Genomic DNA, 19,072 nt, shown 5'->3' with positions numbered 1-19,072 from the left:
TACATCCAGTATTTCCTAATACTTGAAAGAAGGCTGGCTTTGTTTAAGACAGATAAAAGGCTGCTCTCTGGTGATAAAGCCTGTCATCCGGAGTGTGCTCAGTATCAGGGTATGCATATCTTCCCTGGAACTTCATGCCAAACTAAGAGCAGTTCAGAAGACCAAAAGCTTGCTACCATTAAAAAAGTTAAGAAGCAAAAAACAAACAAACCAATGTTCCCTCCCCCAAAGGAACTCTAAATTCATACTTCACTAATGTTGCTCCATGTCCCACCGGAAATCCAGTCTGTGATACATTTTAATGGTTCTTACTTCTGAGTGTAGGGAAGTGTCTTTATCACTATTTTATAACAACTCTCAATAGTAACATTTCCAAAATTCTAGGGCACAGTTAATAGTCTTTCAAAGACAGAAGTTGAAGGCAGTTCCTGACTTAAAGCTCAAAGAGTTCTAGGCGTTAAAGAGAGAAAAAAATCTTTGAAGGAAGCTGGGCGGAATGGCTCATGCCTGTAATCCTAACTACTCAGGAGACAGATCTGAGGATCGTGGTTCAAAGGTAGCCCGGGCACTAAAGTACTAAGGTCAGTGAGATTCTTATCCCCAATTAACCACCAGAAAACTGGAAGTGGTGCTGTGGCTCAAGCGGTAGAGTGGTAGCCTTGAGCTGAAGAGCCAGGGACAGCGCTCAGTTCAAGTCCCACGACCAACAACAAAATAAATAAAAATAAAAATCTTTGAAGAATTCAGTATGTGGGGTGAGGATCTGGGTTCAACCCCTAAATAAATACCCTTAAAAATCTAAGAAGAATGGAAGGTAGAACTTTGTAATTCCTAAAGTCCATATATCATTTGTTCTCATTGAGTAAATCTTTCAAGATAAAAACTTTTTGTTGTAGCCTTGTTTATTATCGAAACTCTAGCTTATATTACTATAACAGTTATATCACTGTTCCATTACTATGCCAATAACTACATTAACAGATGTTAGAAAGTCAATTAGACTTTCTAATATAAAAACTTCTTTTGGTCAGGGTCTCACTATGCAGTCCAGCCTATGAACTCATTATAAAGCCCAAACTGGCCTTGACCCCTAAAGACCTTGCCTCAGCCTCCTAAATATTAACAGTAAGACACTCTGAGAGCAATTAAGAGTCTTAGTGTAATGTCCTGGAGGGTTTTAGGTAACTTATTTCTTGGCTCTTTGCACTTTCAGGAAGTAAAACTATTTATTTTAAAAATGGTTTTGGGTTGGGCGTAGTGGCTCATGCCTATAATCCTTGCTACTCAGGACTCTGAGATCTGAGGATCAAGGTTCAAAACCAGCCCAGGCACAAAAGAACCTGAGACTCTTATCTCCAGTTAACCTCTAGAAAACGGGAAAAGTGGGGCTTGGCTCAAGCATAGGGCGGTAGCATTGAGCTGAAGTGGGGCTAGGCTCGAGGGTAGGACAGTAGCATCGAGCTGAATGAAGAGCTCAGGGACAGCGCCCAGGCCCCATGATCCACCCCCCCAAAAAAAGGTTTTGGTCTAAAGCAGGGTGGTGCCTGAGATCTGAGGACTGTTGGAAGCCAGCCCTGGCAAGACTTTTATCTCCAATGAACTACCAAAAAAGCCAAAAATGGAACTGTGGCTCAAATGGTAGAACACTAGCCCTGGGCATAAAAGCTAGGAGACAGTGCCCAGAGTTTAAGCCCCAGGACCGTCACAAGCACAACAAAAATTATTCTGGCCCAAATGGACACATAAAACTTAAAATCAAAAATAGTATTACAGATGCTTAGGAGCAGTATTTCTCAAAACCTTCCAGTATTTGATCTGGACTTACCCTCAGATACAGGTATGTATATGTAAACACAGACTACATTACAGATCGCCCAGGTCACGTCTTGAAATTTTCTACCTTATTACTTCTTACTTCTCAAGTCCTCTGAGCAATAATTAATTCCAAAAAACAGCCACTGCATAAGTGGACATGCTGATAGTTTTATTTTCTGTTTCAGCTTTAATGGGGTCCCTCTATCCCTTTAAAATGCAGACATAAGGTGCTGAGTCAGCCCCTAGGGATTTCTTTTCTTTTCCAGCCTGGACTACTGACTCTCCACAACTGGAAAAAAACATTTTTTCACCCACTACTTTCCAATTTGTATCTAAAAGAACAGATACCTAAGAAGTCACAACAATTTTCCTAATAAATAAAAAGATTGAGACTAGTCAGGCTGTTTCGCTCATGGTTGGCACTTTACCACTTGAGCCATACTTCCAGTCTGGCATTTTGCTGGTTAGTCTTGCTTCAAAAAAAGATCCTCCAAGTCTCAGTAGTAGGTAAGATTATAAAACATAATCTAGAGGATTATAAGGTGTGTGCCACTGGTGTCCAGATTTGGGGGGGGGGGGGTCATAGGGCTTGAACTTGGCCTGGGCTCTGTCCCTGAGCTCTTTAGCTCAAGGCTACTGCCCTACCATTGGGCCTGGGTGTTGTCCCTGAGCTCCAGCTCAAGGCTACTACCCTACCCTTGAGCCAAGCCCCACTTCTCATGTTCTAGAGGTTAATTGGAGATAGGAGTTTCAGGTCTCTTAGTGCTGCTGCTGGCTTTGAACCTTGATCCTCAGATCTCAGCCTCCTGAGGAGCTAGGATTACAGGCCATGCCACCATGCCAGGCTTGGTGCCCAGATTTTTAAGGCAAATTTTAAATGAGTTCACTCAGGCTTTTTTGCTTTTGTTTTGATTTTTAAGGTCATGGGGCTTGAACTTTGGGCCTGGGTGCTGACCCTGAGCTCTTCAGCTCAAGGCTACCACCCAACCCCTTGAGACATAGCCCCACTTTCTATTTTCTAGTGATTAATTGGAGATAAAGAGTCTCACAGACTTTAGTGCCCTGGGATGGCTTTGAGCTGCAATCCTCAGAACTCAGCCTCCTGAGTAGCTAGGATTACAGGCCTGAGCCACCAAACTGGCTGTCAGCATTGCCCCAAGACTACCCCCCCCCCAAAGGAGCTATAGGGCTGGGAGTGTGACCTAGTGGTAGAGTACTTGCCTAGAATACAGGAAGCCCTGGGTTTTCATTCTTCGGTACCACATACACAGAAAAAAGCCAGAAGTGATGCTGTGGCTCACGTGGTAGAGCACTAGCTTTGAGGAAGCCTAAGGACAGTGCCCAGGCCTTGAGTTCAAACCTCAAGACTGGAAACAAACAACTAACTGATGGTCATGTTAAGCCTTGTCCCCAGCTTTCTTTCCTTCAAACAAGGTATGACTGACCATTAATTAACTTGATTAGAAAGTTATAAACATTTACTCTTACTATGCAAAAACAGACAAAAGAAGGGATGTGGATGAAAACTCTGAAGAAAGGCCAATGCCAGCCCACTATGTTTTTATTTTGTTTTGTTTTTGGAACCAGGAGGGTTTGAACTCAAGGTTCTCAAATTCGGTGGACAAGTGGTCATACCACTGGGCCCACTGTTAATTCTGCTTTTTAAGCAGCAAGCTAGTGAACTTTGCTTTGCTTTATTTTTCTCCTTGAAGTAGGAAGATCATAGCTGCTCACATACTAAACATCTCAGATGAATTCTTTACTGAATAAGCTGACTTCAGGGGTGCTTCTACAATAAAGAAGGTTCTAGTTAATCCTCAGTTAACAACAACAACAACAGGGCCCGGGAGTTTGGCCTAGCGGTTAAAGTGCTTGCCTAGCATGCACAAAGACCCGGGTTCGATTCCTCGGTATCCCACATACACAACCAAGCCGGAAGTGGCAGAGACGAGACACAACCAAACCGGAAAAGTGGCAGAGACAAGACTGCGACGGCGACAGAGAGCGAAAGAAGCGAGCTGAGCTGAAGTGAACAGAGCCCAACCGAGTGGTGACCAGAGCCAGCAGGGCCGGAGCGAGCAGGACCGCAGCGTGCGGGAGCGAGCGGGGCCAGAGCGAGAAGGGGCCAGAGCGAGCAGAGCCAGGAGCAAGCGAGAGCAAGCCAGGGCCGGAGCGAGCGGGGCCAGAGCAAGCCAGGGCCGGAGCGAGCGGGGCCAGGAGCGTGCGGGAGCGACCCGGGCTGGAGCGACCCGGGCTGGAGCGAGCCGGGCGGAAGCAAGCGGGGCCAGAGCGAGCGGGCCGGAGCGAGCGGGCCGGAGCGAGCGGGGCCGGAGCGAGCGGGGCCTGAGCTAGAAAGGGGGCCTAGCCGGGCCGGAGCCGCGAGCAGGGCCGGAGCGAGCGGGGCCGGAGCGAGCGGGGCCGGAGCTAGAAAGGGGGCCTAGCCGGGCTAAAAAAATAAAAAAACAAAAACAAAAACAAAACAAAACAAAAAAACAACAACAAAAAGACCTTTTCCTTGAATAGTCTGCTAAGTAGGTTTTACTCATTTCTGGAATATCAAATACAAAATGAACTGCTAAAAAAAAATCATAGCAGACACCAGTGGCTCATATCTTTAACTCTAGCTGGGATCTGAGCATCACTGTGACAAGTTAGTCCTGGCAGGCAGACAGATCCAGGAGACTCTTATCTCCAATTAACTACCAAAAAGCCAGCAGGAGACAAGGCTCTTGTGGAGAGCATCAGTCATGAATAAAAAAGCTGAGTGAGAGGCCCTGAGTTCAAGCCCCAATAGCAGCATGTGCATGCACATGCACACACATCACACACACAATAAATACATAACATCTATTCAGAAGTCTTTGTTCTACAGGCAAGTATTCCATCTTAGGAAAGGATTATTACACTTTTGAAAATGCAGCAGAGTCTGGTGTTGATCTGTTAAGGCTCTATCACAGAGAGCTCTTAGACTGATGGGCAACTCTTTTATAACCCAGAATCCTTAGATGTCACCCAATTTTCCCCTTACCTTGTTTCCCCCACCCCACCCCTCACACACATTTACCAGCTCCAGTGTACAGAGAATATTGCAATTGAAATACTAACCTATTTTAAGAGCAAGGTAAACAAACCCATTGTTACTAACATCTTTATTCTCTAATACAAGACTTAGAAAGTTTTCTTTGGCCCTCAATACTTCTCGTAGTAAGACATTTTCACAAAGACATTCCTGTATACTCCTTCCTAAGAGGTAGAACTAGAACTTAAAAGGGAAAAAGGACTTGTCTAACCTGAAAATGTTTCTTCTAAGGATAGCTCAATTAGGACAAGCCCAATCCTGCAGGCTTGTCCTCCTTTGCTTCCATTAAGTGAACACTTACTGCCCAGGAAGTTGTAAGAGTGACTATAATCCTGTCTTGCTACAGAGGAATCCACAGCTCAGCCTTAACTGCCTTTGTCCCCAACAGTCAGGGCACTCAAAATGCTTCCAAGTCTGTACCTTTTGTTCCTTAATGAATTGCTACAAGTATACCTTTACCACCAATTCAAAGAAAAGGCCTTCTATGTTTTTAGAGTATTGCTATCTATTTACTTGAAATACTAAGACTATTCTCTGGGCCACTAGCTGTAGGAAGACTAAGCCTGAAGACCATTTCTCCTATTGAGCTAATGTATATTCCTCAGTTTTTTTTAGATTTAATGGTGTAAGTGGCTTCTTAAACTTTTTTGCCCCTGAGATACTTCTACCATTATGAACTACTTCAACATCACAACTATACGGTAGCACAGATAACATGTAAGTCAGGAGTTGAGCCATGTGTCTTGGAGGGGGGAGGGGAGACAAGAAACACTGCCTAAAAGATTAAATTACTACAAAACTAGTTTTAGGTTTCATACAAATGTCAGGAGTACGAAAATTGATAAGAAATTTATTGGGATAAGTCAACTATTTGATATGAGGATACAGCAATAGGTATTATACTATTAAGTGCCTTTCTTTTTCCCGAGACAGGGTCCAGTTACATAATCCAGGTTGGACTCAGATACTTGCTAGCCTCCTGCCTCTGCTTCCCAAATGCTGTGATTACAGATGTTAGGTCCCTTTTTATGACACTAAGGGTACGACTTTTACACTAATATCAGTTGTGACTTGGTGAAGGCCACTTACTTAGCTAACAAGAGCTGACCTAAATTTATCTTTCAATGGTGAGCATGTGGACTTTTTTCAACTTTCATTTTTTCCCCCTAAAAATGTGAGGTTAACAAGAGACATTGAACTTTAAATGTACATAAGATCACCCAAGGGAGCTGGGTGCCAGTGGCTCATGCCTGTAATCCTAGCTATTCAGTAAATTGAGATCTGAGGATTATGGTTCAAAGCCAGCTCAGGCAAGAAAGTCAATGAGACTTACCACCAATATATTCAGAAAATGCTGGAGATGGCACTGTGGCCCAAGTGGGAGAGCAATAGCCTTGAGCAAAAGCAGCTCAGGGATAGTACCCAGACTCCAAGTTCAAGCCCCAGGACTGGGAAAAAAAAAATCATCTGATTTACCCATTAAAATGCTAAACTGGAGATGTGGTTTAAGTGGCAGAGAAAAAGCCTAGGAGTTTAAGTCCTACCAGAACAAAGAGAAAAAAAAAGGGGGGGGGCTAAACCCCCATATCAGTATAAAGACTCAATAGGTCTGTGTAAGGTCAAGAATTTGTATTTACAACAAATTATCAGCCAGTTCTGATGATGCTGAAAATCACTGCTCTTATTCGTAACTTCCCATTTCAAACAGCACCATCAGCAGCTAAACACTTAATTTAAGCTAAAGGTAGTGACATTCACAGACTGGGGCTTCAGTTAATACCTTCTAAAGCCCTGCCTTAACCATCCTAGAATACTGGATAAAACAATTTCTCACTCACTGAGCTCCACTGCCACCCATTCAAAAAGATGACATCAGAGTTAAAGAGCTTGTTGAATATGGAAGCAAGAGAAAGGACCAGACATACTGAGGCATCTTTGTCTGATGAGACAAGGGAAAAGAGCTGTGAAGGCACCTAATTATCTCTGCTATTTAGGTAAGTGCTCTCACTGAAAAGTAGGCAACAAGCTTTATAAACATTTATTAAAAAAAAAAAAAAGCAACAAGTTACAGTCCTTTAAAAATATTGCCTAAGAGCCAGAAGCTGGTGGCTCATGCCTGTAATCCTCAGGAAGTTAAGATCTGAGGATCCAGCCTGGGCAGGAAAGTCTGTAAGTCTTTTATCTCCAATAAACCACCAAAAACCTGAAAGTGAAGCTGTAGCTCAAGCTGAAGTGCACAATAGCCTTGAGCAAAAAAGCTCAGGAATAGCACCCAAGCACTGAGTATAAGCCCTAGGGCTGGCACCAAAAAAAAGGGGAGGGAGGGCAGAATCCCATAAGTTTCAGAACTTGGCCAATAGTAACTGAATGAAACAAAATGCATGTCTAAGCTAAATAAAGTAGTAAAGTCTGCACATGAGTCACCAGCATTACCAATATCATTTTGGAACTGTTGGATATAAATTAGAAATTTTCAGTATACTCCAATATAAAATGCAGACACAGGAATAAAACTGCATTTCTATCAGTACTTCTAGGTGATTCTAATGTCTATTAGCTTAAAAACAACAATTAAAACTTACTATAAAGCCAGGTGCAGTGGCTCACATCTGTAATCCTAGCTACTCAGGAGGCTGAGATATGAGGATCATGGTTCAAAACCAGCCAGGGCACTAAAGTCTATGAGACTCTTATCTCCAATTAACCATTAGAAAAACTGGAAATGGCACTGTGGTTCAGGGGTAGGGCGGTAGCCTTGAGCTGCAGAGCTCAGGAACAGCACCCAGGCCCAGAGTTCAAGCCCCATGACTGACCAAAAAACAAACAACTTACTATAAGGCTTGACACATGACTTACTTTTCAACCAGCTGGTGAGCTAGGGGAGAGAGGGACCCTATATCACAACTTAAACATTTGTCAAAAATCATCTGTATTTACTGTAAGACAGTGCAAGTCTATTTCTTTCAAGTAAGTAAAACAATTTTAAGTTGGGTGTGATATGGTAGTACAACATAATTCCAGCACTGGGGAAACCACAGCAGAAGGGTGGGAAATGTAAGGTCTTCCTGTGATACTTAGTGAAATTCAGTCTTGAAGTTCCAAAAATAACAAAACAAACAATAAAATTCCTATAATCTAGAGCTAAGGATAACAAGAACTCAAAGCCAGAGAAAAGCTTTGTCCAGAAAAAAACAAAACAAAACAACAACAACAACAAAAAAAACCCCAGTTGTTTCTGGCTCAAGGTTAAGGTGGGAATGCAGGCAGACTTCCCTGGAAAAGGAAAAAATGTTATCTGTGACTATGCCTAAATGTGGAAACAGGTAAAGATGTTTCTAATCCTTTAGAAGTTTATAATACTTGGTATCTCTTAAAACAAAGAGAAGTAATGGCCATAACTATCCAAATCTTACCAAATTCTAAATTAAAGGCTAAAGATATACCATGGTAAAAGGAATATGTAAACAGGACCTAAAATGAAGTTGCGCTGAGGGAGAAGTGTACACATGTATCTCTGAACTTTATTTATGTGAAATACAGAAAGACAGGTGCTGAACAAGGCCTATTTCTAAAAAAATCAAATTGTCAATAAATATACTTCTTAGTAAGACAGTTTTTTGGTGCCCTGCCATGGAGAGCTTTGTGCTTGAAAAATCAAGTGTGCTAACAGTTACAAAGACAATTCTTACTCTTTTCCTATCTTTGGTTCCTGCTCACCTGGTTAAATAAAAACAAGAAAAACTATTAATAAGATACTGAGGCATGTGATCAATACCCAGGAAGGTTCTTATTTCTCTATTTTTGATGTTAAGTAGCCAGAACTACTGATATTACATCCATGGGCAGAAGTGAGTAAGGCATAGACTGGGTGTCTGGAGACTAGTATCAGGAAGATCTCAATCCAATACCAGCCTAGGCATGTATTATGCAAGATTCCAGCTTCACTAAGAAAAAACAGGATGCCACGGTACATGTCTGTCATCCCAGCTATACATGTCAACAAACAGGAGGACCATAGTCCAGGCCAGCCTGTGCAAAAGCTAAACTACTCAAAAGGGCTAGAGGAACACAGCACCAGTGGGTCATGTCTGTAACCCAAGCTATTCAGGAGGCTGAGACATGAAGACCACAGTTCAAAGCCAGCCTGGGCAGCAAAGTCTGTGAAACATTTATCTCCAATAAACAACTCAAAAAAGCCAGAAGAGGAGCTGAAGCTCACAGTAGTAGAGCGCTAGCTTTGAGGAGGAAAAAAACAAAAACAAAAAAACAAAACAAAAAAACAACAAGCTCAAGAGTCAGTTTCCTGGCCCCCCAGGACCAGCAAATAAAAAAAAAAAAAAAAAAAAAGCTGTGAGTTTGGCCTAGTGGTAGTGTTTGCCTAGCATGCTAAAATGCATGAAGACCTGGGTTCGATTCCTTGGTTCCACAACATAGAAAATAGCTGGAAGTGGTGCTGTGGCTCAAGTGGTAGAGCTCTAGCCTTAAAGTCAAAGGACAGTGCTCAAGCCCTGAGTTCAAGGCCCAGGATTGGCCAAAAACAAAAAAACAAAATGAAAACAAAACGGGGTTGGGGGTGGGTAAAGACAAGTATGCCTCAAGTGTTAAAGAGTACCTGCCTAGCAAGTGTCAGACCCTGTATTCAACCACTAGGTACTACCTCTCTTGTACTTCCCTCCCTGGAAAGACATGTAAGTCTAACAGTCTTTTCTAGGACACAGATCTCTTAAGTACAGTGAAGCATTTAAGAAGAGATTTTTCCTCAGCCGCATGGCATATGTTCCAACATGTACTTCAGATGCCCGAAACTAAACACAATATATACTGTTTTGTCCCAAATCACGTATGCCTTTGTTAAATGTTTTATTTATAAATTAGACACAGTTTAAGTGACAGTAGTGTTAAGAAAATAGAATTACAGAAAATATACTATAATCCTAGCTACTCAGGAGGCTGAGATCTGAGAATCTCAGTTTAAAGCCAGCCTGGGAATTAAAGACCTAAGGAACTAAAGACCTAAAGATGTTGAGATTCTTATCTCTAATTAATCACTAGAAAACGGGATGTGGCTGTGGCGCTGTGGCTCAAGGGGAGGGTGAGAGAGCTCAGGGACAATGCCCAGGCCCAGAGTTCAAGCCTCATCACACACACACACACACACACACACACACACACACACACACACACGTGCACGCGTATGAATAAAATAAAAGTTACTTCAAACACATGTTACTTTTGGAATTTTCCATTTCCAGGTGGTAATTACAGATGGCTTTATGAAACAACAGAAAAGAAACTACATACAAGCAAATGCAAGGGGGAACTACTGTAATATCACTATGTCCTCTGCACTAGTTTCTGAGGAACATAGCAACTCTGGAGCTCAACCCATATAAAGGCCTTTTTTTTTTGCCACTCTTGGGGCTTGTAGATACTGCTCCTGAGCTCCTTTGGCTCAAGGCTAGCACTCTTAACACTTGAGCCACAGCACCACTTCTGACTTTTCTGTTTAGGTGGTACTGAGTAATCAAACCCAGGGCTTCATGCATGCTAGGCAAACTCTACCACTGAGCCACATCCCCAACCATAAAGATATTTTTATGAGTTAAGAAAACAACAGTAAATTTCTTTAAAATGTTCCATTAATTTTCCAGTTCTGTAAATACTAACTCGAACCATTGACATTTTAGTTCTTAACTTGTGAAACTAGTGCTTTCAAATTACTTGTTTCTAGCAATTCAGTTAGCACAGAATGTAAGCATTTACAATCTACCTGATCAGAGAACTTAAAAACTACTTTTCTGAAAATCCATACACTGTATGTTCATTCCATTTAACCAATTTAGAGTTTAACAAAATGAATGCCAGGAAACTGAAATGTGTGGATGGAAGGCAGAGAAGGTCAAAGGACAAGAGAGTAGAGACTATGAAAAGAGGAAAGCTGGACTAATAATCTTAATATTCAATATATACGCATGTAAAAATGGAACCAGACAACTGGAGGGAATGGGTGAGATTGGGAAATCAAGACACATTATACTCATAAATTGATTAACTTAAAAAAAGATGCGGGCCAGGAGTTTAGCCTAGTGGTAGAGTGCTTGCCTAGCATGCACAAAGACCCTGGTTCTGTTCCTCAGTACCACATACATAGAAAAGCTCGAAGTGGTACTGTGGCTCAAGTGGTAGAGCACTAGCCTTGAGGGAAAAAGCCCAAGAACAGTGCTCAGGCCCTGAGTGCAAGCCCCAGAACTGGCAAAAAAAAAGATCCAAGCCCCAAGCCCTAGTAAGTGCACACACACACACAAAACTAAAACAAAAAGTGCTAGTAGTTCTACTTAGCAAGTAGGAGGGTCTTGAGTTAAAATCCCATTACCACCAAAATTAATACAATTTTTTTTCATTTACAGATGAGAAAGCAGATTCAAGGACCAGGCCAACTTTTTTTTTTAGACTACATTTTTCTGAATTTGACTCCAATTTCCATTTTTTTCCTTATTTTTAAACTGATGTACAGTTTCACTACATGTTTCAAAAAAATCCTCAAACAGAGCCAGGAATTCAGCCTAGTGGTAGAATACTTGCCTAGCATGCATGAAGACTGGGTTCCATTCCTTGGTACCACATACACAGAAAAAAAAAAAAAAAATCCAGAAGTGATGCTGTGGCTCAAATGGTACAGCTCTAGCATTGTGAAAGTCCAAGGACAGTGCTCAGACACTGAGTTCAAATCCTGGGACTGGCAAAAACAAAAACAAAAAACAGATCTTTCTTCAGCCTCCTGAGGAATGGAATTAATGATATGTGCCAGCACACCTGGTTTCTAATGTTTATACAGCTGCTTAGGAGCATGCTTACCACAGCCTCCCTCTTCTTCCTTCATGATTTATAACCTTAAATCCAAAGCATCATTCAGACCTAACATTTTAGGTGCATCAACTGCTGGCTGTGATATCTGTAACTAAGATCTGTAACAGATTAGAGCCTAAGTGGGGGTCTCTGGAATCTGCACCAAAGTCAGTTGATACCAAAATGGTAAAATGAGAAGAGGAAAGAAAAAGTTTCTTTTCCTATTCTCTGGTTTCCCCAAGAAGCATATGCTCTTTCTCCTATCTCTATTCATTCAGTTCAGAGTCAGTTAATAACAACATTAACTTATAAGCTCTCAAAATCCTCTTCACAGTTCCTTTCTCATTCCTCCTATTGCTAAGCAATAACACAGACACTATAAAAGGGACTACCAAAAATATGCTGGGTTAAATTAAGGGGGTCTTAGGCATGAGAACCACAAAAGACACAGATCTTGAAACATGCTAGCTCAGTCTCCTGACCAATCAGTAATATTCCTAATCAAGTTTTTGTGTATCTGGGCATTCATACATGGCAGCTAGATTAAAACTGGCAATTATAGCTGGGTGCTAGTGGTTCACACCTGTAATCCTAGCTACGTGAGAGGCTGGGTGAGATCTGAGGATCAGTGTTCAAAGTTAGACCAGTCAGGAAAAGTCTGTAAGATTCTTATTTCCAATTAACCACCAGAAAAATCAGAAGTGGAACTGTGGCTCAAAGTGATAGATAGCCTAATGTGGAAAAGCTCAGAGACACTGCCTAGGCCCTGAGTTCAAGCCCCATACCAACCAAAAGAAAAAAATTACACTTACTACTAAGTGTCAAAAAGATAGTGCCTAGTGTAGTGTAGTGCTTAGTATAGGCAAGTGCCTAGGGGTAGGGAAGGTGTGATGGCACACACTCAATCTCGGCATTTGGGAGACTGAGTTGGGAGATTATGATGAGTTTAAGGAGACTGTCTCAAAGGAAAGGTAAAATTAAAAGAGCTCAAGCTATAAGTTCTAAGACACTACAGCAGCTCTGATTAAAAAGTTAACCATGCTGAGTGCAGTGGCTCATTCCTATAATCCTAGCTACTCAGGAGGTAGAGATCTGAGAATTGCTGTTCAAAGCCAGCCTGGGCACTAAAATGTCTGAGAGACTCATTTCCAATTAATCACCAGAAAATGAAAATGGCACTGTGGCTTAAGGGGTAGGGCACTAGGCTTGAGCTGAAGTGCTTAGGGGCAACACCCAGGTCCAGAGTTCCAGTCCCAAGATGAAAGAAAGAAGGAAGGAAGGAAGGAAAGAAAGAGAGAATGAAAGCCAGCCACATTTTGCTAGACTGTGCTAAAAGAATATAAATAATAGCTGTGGTAGAAATTGCAGTAATAACCAACTAGGAATAGATTGTGCCCGCAATATAGGAGAAAATGTCAGGACTTTAGAGCTCAGTAAAATTTGTTCTCCACACCATTATTCGTACACATAACAGAGAGGCAATTAAAATCCATAATCATGCCTGATTGCTTTCACACTTTCCTTGGAGCTTATCTAGATGTACTTCAAAAATGCAAATCAACTGAGTTGCTGGATTCCTTAAGTCGACAGAAACAAAATTGCTTATTTAAAAGCTTTAGGGGATTTAAAATGACCAGTTAAGGATTGTAACTTCAAATCTGGTAAAAAAAAAAAAATATCGAACACACATTTTAGAAACTTTTTCTGTACATAAAAGTGAAAATAGTAAGAAATTGGTAAGTAGAACTAAAACCTTAGGCAACAAATTGCAAAACAACATACCTACCAAAAGGAAATTTAAGTTGCCTCTCTCTCTTGGAGATTTTCTTTATGAACATTTTAGAGATACAAATGACACAAACAGAAACAGCCAATGCTAAGGTAGTTAACAGTCATGGTTGAAGACACTGCAATCTATACTGCAGATATCAGTAATGCCACATCTGTTTGAAAAATACATGTTTAACACCTTTCTTAAGCATTAAGAACAAAAATCATGTTCAACAGTACCTATTTGCTATTAAATCATTTCAGCCAACTACTGGCCATTTCCTATAACACTTCCAAAACACTACTAATATTTACTGAATTCTGTGAAGCTTTTCCTACCTGATAAAGATTGGGCCACCATGCTACCCTCCATTCTTCATCCCCTTCCAAGGTACATTGCCAGCACCTAGATAGGCAGATGAGGGAAAACCACGAGGTTTGGAGGGAAATGCTGATTACTCCATACTGATAGCCTCTATTTTAGATTTCCTACTTCAGTTATTGGCCTGGAGCCATGGGAATGGAATGCTGCTTCTCCAAACTTCAGATTTATAAGGGACTGAAAATAAGGAGAAAAGACTTTTCAGACACTCCACTAAGTTAAAACACTATTTGAAAATGTCCCAAAACACCCTACTGAATTTACTACCTAAGGGCCAGTACTTTTCTTATCTATAAACTCTTTACCCTAAGATCTACTTGTATACCCAAATATCTTTATTATTCAAAATAATTCAAATAATTTACTCAGGGACTCCTGTGTGTGTGTGTGCGCGTGCATGCTATTTTCAAGGTAAAATCTCTAACTGGCCTGACTTGAATTTTACAATTTGTCCTTCCCTTTGTTACTGGGATGACAGGAAAGCACCACTAATCCCATCTATTGTATTTACTACTGAACCCCAGCCATTGGTTGGGTCCCCTGCAGGCTGACCTCAAACCACAACTTCTGGCCCGGGGTACCTCCAACCCCACATCTCCATCTCCCAAGCAGCCAAATTACACGATTAAGCCATGATACCCAGCTGTACTGTTTTTGAAATAGAATCTTGTTAACTCTGTGCAGGCTAGTCTCCAACTTAGTCCTCCTCCACCTTCCCAATAACTGCGATTACAGAAATGTACCACACCGAACACCTTTAAAATTTTTTTTTGTTCTTTCAAGATGGTTAGTTCTACACCCCCCCCCAAAAAAATTCACTTTAAGCATTTTCTTAGCTTCATTAAAATTACATTTGAATCTATTTTCCCAAATGAAACTAGAAATTTGCCGGAGTTCAACATACTTTCATGTGGGAAAGATGCAATCCCTCACAAAACATAGTTCTGGGAAAATGACTTTGGATTTGAAGGAAGTCCATTTTATTTGGTACTAAGTTTATGCCAAAAATTGAAAATTTGACTATATATGTGTGTGTATGCATCTATACATATATGTACACATTTATATCCAGCTAAAATGAAATAATTACAATTTCAAAGTACTCTGAAATTTCCTAAAATGATCCAGAAAGATGACAAAATAATTACCATACTATTAACAGCAGAGGACAACAATTACTATAACTTACGACATCAAGTTTTTAACATCTTTCCAGAGTGAAAAGGCAGACTTTCTGTACATTCCATCCCCCCCCCAAAAAATTATACAGCCTAGTTTTAAAATATAATCTTTGAAGCATGTTAAGAACCCCTAACACTCAAACAAATAGGTATTAATTAACTGTGGCCAACAATAAACAAATGTCTAACTCTTACATTTTTATACAATGAGGAAAAACCAGTCAGTTCTCTCTTGTTTTGCTGCTATGGGACAAAATGAGATTTGGGAACTGACTGTGGGTTATTTTCCATTTTATTCTATCTACTTACCAAAGAAAAACAGCACTTGGAAATAACTTTTTTTTTCTTTTCAAACGAAGTGATTCTTTAGTAAGTCTTGTAATTTTCCTGTTTAACTAGGAACACTGGAGTCTAAAATTTGTAAGATCTGATATGCCACAAGATTGTAGCAATTTTCAAATGCTAAAAGGGCACTTCAAAGAATCTAGTTGCACCCTAAGTAAAGGCAATATTAGAGCCTAATATTTAAGTATATCAGGAGAAGTCTAAGATGTTCCAGATTTCATCTGAGATGCCATCCATTGTTGATTTTATATTTTTTTGCACAAGGGGATGGGGGTGATGCTGGAGTTTGAACTAAGGAACTTGCAAACGTTCTGCCACTGACTCAAGCCCCCAGTCCCAATTATCAGTTCTAAAAATAAGAGAGCCACATTATCAACCTATCAGCTCAACTCAAACCAAGTGGCCCCAGAAGTACACCTATCTCTTCGAGTAGGAAATATTTTATATTTAATTCTTCTCATTCAATTTGAATTGAGCTACCCAAAATCAATACAACACGTCAAGCTACAAAATAATCAAGTGTTTTATATCTTGCTAAAGTAGGGGGAGGAACCCCCCTACTTCCAAATTCCTAAAGCAGAAAAAAAACCCACTAACAATCTAATCTGATATTAACAACTTAGAGGCACCTAGGCATCCTATGCAATATTATAGTAATGGCTCATCTCACATAAGTTACAAAGAAAATCTTTTCTCTTAGGTAAAAGAGAGATTATATAAATAGCATCTACTCCTAAAATTTCTAGCGCATTGTCAATATTTAAACAAAAATACATTGCAGAAATGGCCCAGAATGTTCTAAATTCCACAAAAACTACAACTGTAAAGAATGAGATTTCAAAGTGGGGAAAGTCTTTCACCTTAGGGGATGAGGACAAGCAACATATTATGTCATTTTAATATATGCACTATGCACTTGTATAGTTCATATATGGATCAGGCCTCCTTAAACTCAATTAAAACAAACTACAAAGATCAATAATAGGACTCTCAGTATAAATACTGACTTTTATTTTTGAAAAACCTTTCAATTATTTAAATCACTAGTTAACATTTGTCTAGACAATAGTAACAAAGTCAGTTATCCCAGACTTAGATCAAATGCTGTGTTCTTCTTTTGAAAACTTTGATAAAAAGCAAATGACAAATCATCTAAACTTTCCCACTCTCCTTTTATTTTCAGCTGTATAATAGAGATGTGTAGCTTTTTTTCCCCATTATCATTCATAGGATGTGATGGTTAAGCTTACAGGCTTTGGAATTCACAACTCATTGCCTTTGGGGAAACTATCAAGTGCATTGAAGTCTCACTTTCCCTGATCTACAAAATGGACCTAAGGATTTAGTGAGTATTGAGAGAAAACTGAACACATTGTAAAAATCACATATGCAGTTTATTACAATCTCATAACCTATCCAGCACACAAACATTGACACATGCAATAGTTCCTTTGTACAATGTATAATTTAGGTGAGAACTATAGTAGCTAAGTTTCTTGTAAGGAAAAGAGTTACACTTTGCTAGGAAATCCAGTCAAAATTTTTTTCTGGCAAGATCCTTTACTCCCTCACAGAGATCAAAGTGACTTTTTACACCTTCAACTGCTCCATCCCAAAGAAACATACCTACAGGTAATTATCTACTATATGGGACTCTTCTCCCTATCAAAGAAACCCAACAGAGAGCACAAATGTACTTAACAATCCAACTCTTGACAATGCTCAGCATCTGATAGTCTTGCACAACACCCTGCTCAAAGTCATTGCTGAGAAATTTCCCCACCCCCAGATAAAGTTAAGTCCTCTATGCTCCCAAAGCATTTTGGGTACACATATGTCTCAGCAACTACCTTATAATTAACTATTTATGTCTCCCCTAACAGAATGAATGGTGGCAAGAGCAGCTATGTGGATGTGGGGCCAGTTCCAACACTAAACACGATGCTAGGCACATATTAGGTGGTCAAGAATTGTGATGCTTTCTAGATCCTCTTCTGGCTCACAACCTTCTCTTTGTACCCCTCTTTTCAGAATTTAAACCTAAGGCTGCCCCCAGAAGAGCAGGCTGATGGGCTGCTGATTAAAACATCAGAAAACCTACTCATTAACTTCTCTCACTGGAGAAATTCCTGGAACCCAAAGTCACATTGAGCAGGATTATGAACCATAATTGGTGGGAATTCCTAGGAAACTATAGAGGGTATCTTCTCCTTGCTCAGGACTGTCTCAAAGTATTTGAAGGTGAGCTTAATATATTGGGGTAAACTCCTTTCTCTCCCCTTCCCTGGGTAACTGAAGTGGAAATACTAAAATACTTTGGTGGACTAAAGAGAACTTAAAATCAGAAAGATGTGGGAAAAGCTAGCTAATCTGTGATTCCTCCTGAGGTGGGTGCTGGACACTCTTTGTTTCGATAATTACTTTTTTTTTTTTTACTTCCTACAGTCCAAAAGAAAAGGCCAATACACCCAAACCAGTTAAGATGCTCAACCATCTTCCCAGACAACACGTACACTGAACTGTGTCTCATTAAAACAAACAACAAAAAATCCCTGCCTAGGGAAGCCACAATGAAAAGTTCTAGTTGCTCACACTTAAATTATTGTTTTTTTTTAAATCAATATGCCCTAAGTCCCAACATTCACACTAAGTGAGACACAGAGAACTTGCAAACTTTCTGAAGGGAGATACTTCTGCAAAGAACACAACTTGGGAAAAACAACCTTGAAATAAGGAGAACTCCATAAAAAGATGTCTTCAGTTGTAGAGAACCACGATGGCTATATCAAACATCTTACAAAAACTAAAAAAAAAAAAAAAAAAAAATCAACAGTTGCCTAAGGGAATCTTTCATTCTGGAAGCAGAAAAGGAAGCAAATATGTAACAGAAAGCAATTAACCTCCAAAATAAAGTTCAATTGAGAAGGGGGTAAAAAAAAAAAAAAGAGAGAATTTCGTCTCCGAGCTTTCTTTCAATGGTGAGGTCTGTGATTTATACGCCTTTGCACGGCAGAAAGCTCCTTCTGGGCAGTTCAAGAAAGGAGCCTAGGGAGGGAGAGAAAGACACAGACAGGCACAGAGAGGAGAGGAGAGAGAAAAAGAAAATGGCGCAGAGACTAAGTCCCGACCGTCGACAAGGCGACTTTCTCGGGAGGAATCCAGGCCAGGAAAGGCCACCCGAGCCCCGGAGGAAGGTGGTGTAGGGTCTCCGTGACCCCCTCTGGGAAAGACCGCGGCCTGAGGGGGCTGGGCCCCCCGGAAAGGGGGTCTAGAGGTGGTCCGATGGGAACAATGGGGCCGGTGAGCGAGGAGCTGGGACTTAGTCTCTGGGACGCCATGTCTGTCCTCTGCCCGGCTCCGGCCGGGCGCGGGGGAGGCGACCGGCGACTGGGGGGACCTGGGGCGGGGCGGGGGGGGGTCACACTCACCATTCAATCGGAAATCTGCTTCGATCTGGGGAAAGAAAAGAAAGGACGGTGAAACAACAGGCCCATGAAGCCCCCGGGCGGCGGACCGGCGGGCGCGTCGGGGCCGGGGCCCGGGCCCATCCCGCGCCCCGGAACAAGGGGCCCCGAGAACGGCTTCCTGGAGCTGCCACCTCCCCACCCCTGAACTCCAACTCGGCGTCTGGGCCCCGGGGGCCAGGCCAGCTGA

General features: G+C 41.1%; 1 protein-coding gene across 1 annotated transcript in view; it reads right to left on the bottom strand.

The window, feature by feature from the left end:
- Top1 (DNA topoisomerase I) overlaps nucleotides 1-19,072 on the bottom strand; it is a 145,035-nt gene that overhangs the window by 66,321 nt on the left and 59,642 nt on the right. Inside the window, exon 6 of the mRNA XM_090352715.1 lies at nucleotides 18,847-18,871. Within this exon, the coding sequence (XP_090208841.1) occupies nucleotides 18,847-18,871 (25 nt within the window). The remainder of the gene's footprint in view (nucleotides 1-18,846; nucleotides 18,872-19,072) is intronic.

This window comes from Megascapheus bottae, chromosome 18, assembly GCF_031878675.1.
Source record: "Megascapheus bottae isolate mThoBot1 chromosome 18, mThoBot2.hap1, whole genome shotgun sequence".
In the NCBI taxonomy this organism is placed as follows: domain Eukaryota; kingdom Metazoa; phylum Chordata; class Mammalia; order Rodentia; family Geomyidae; genus Megascapheus; species Megascapheus bottae.
The sequence above is the reverse complement of the archived record's forward strand: the minus strand, read 5'-3'. Positions and strand labels throughout refer to the sequence as shown.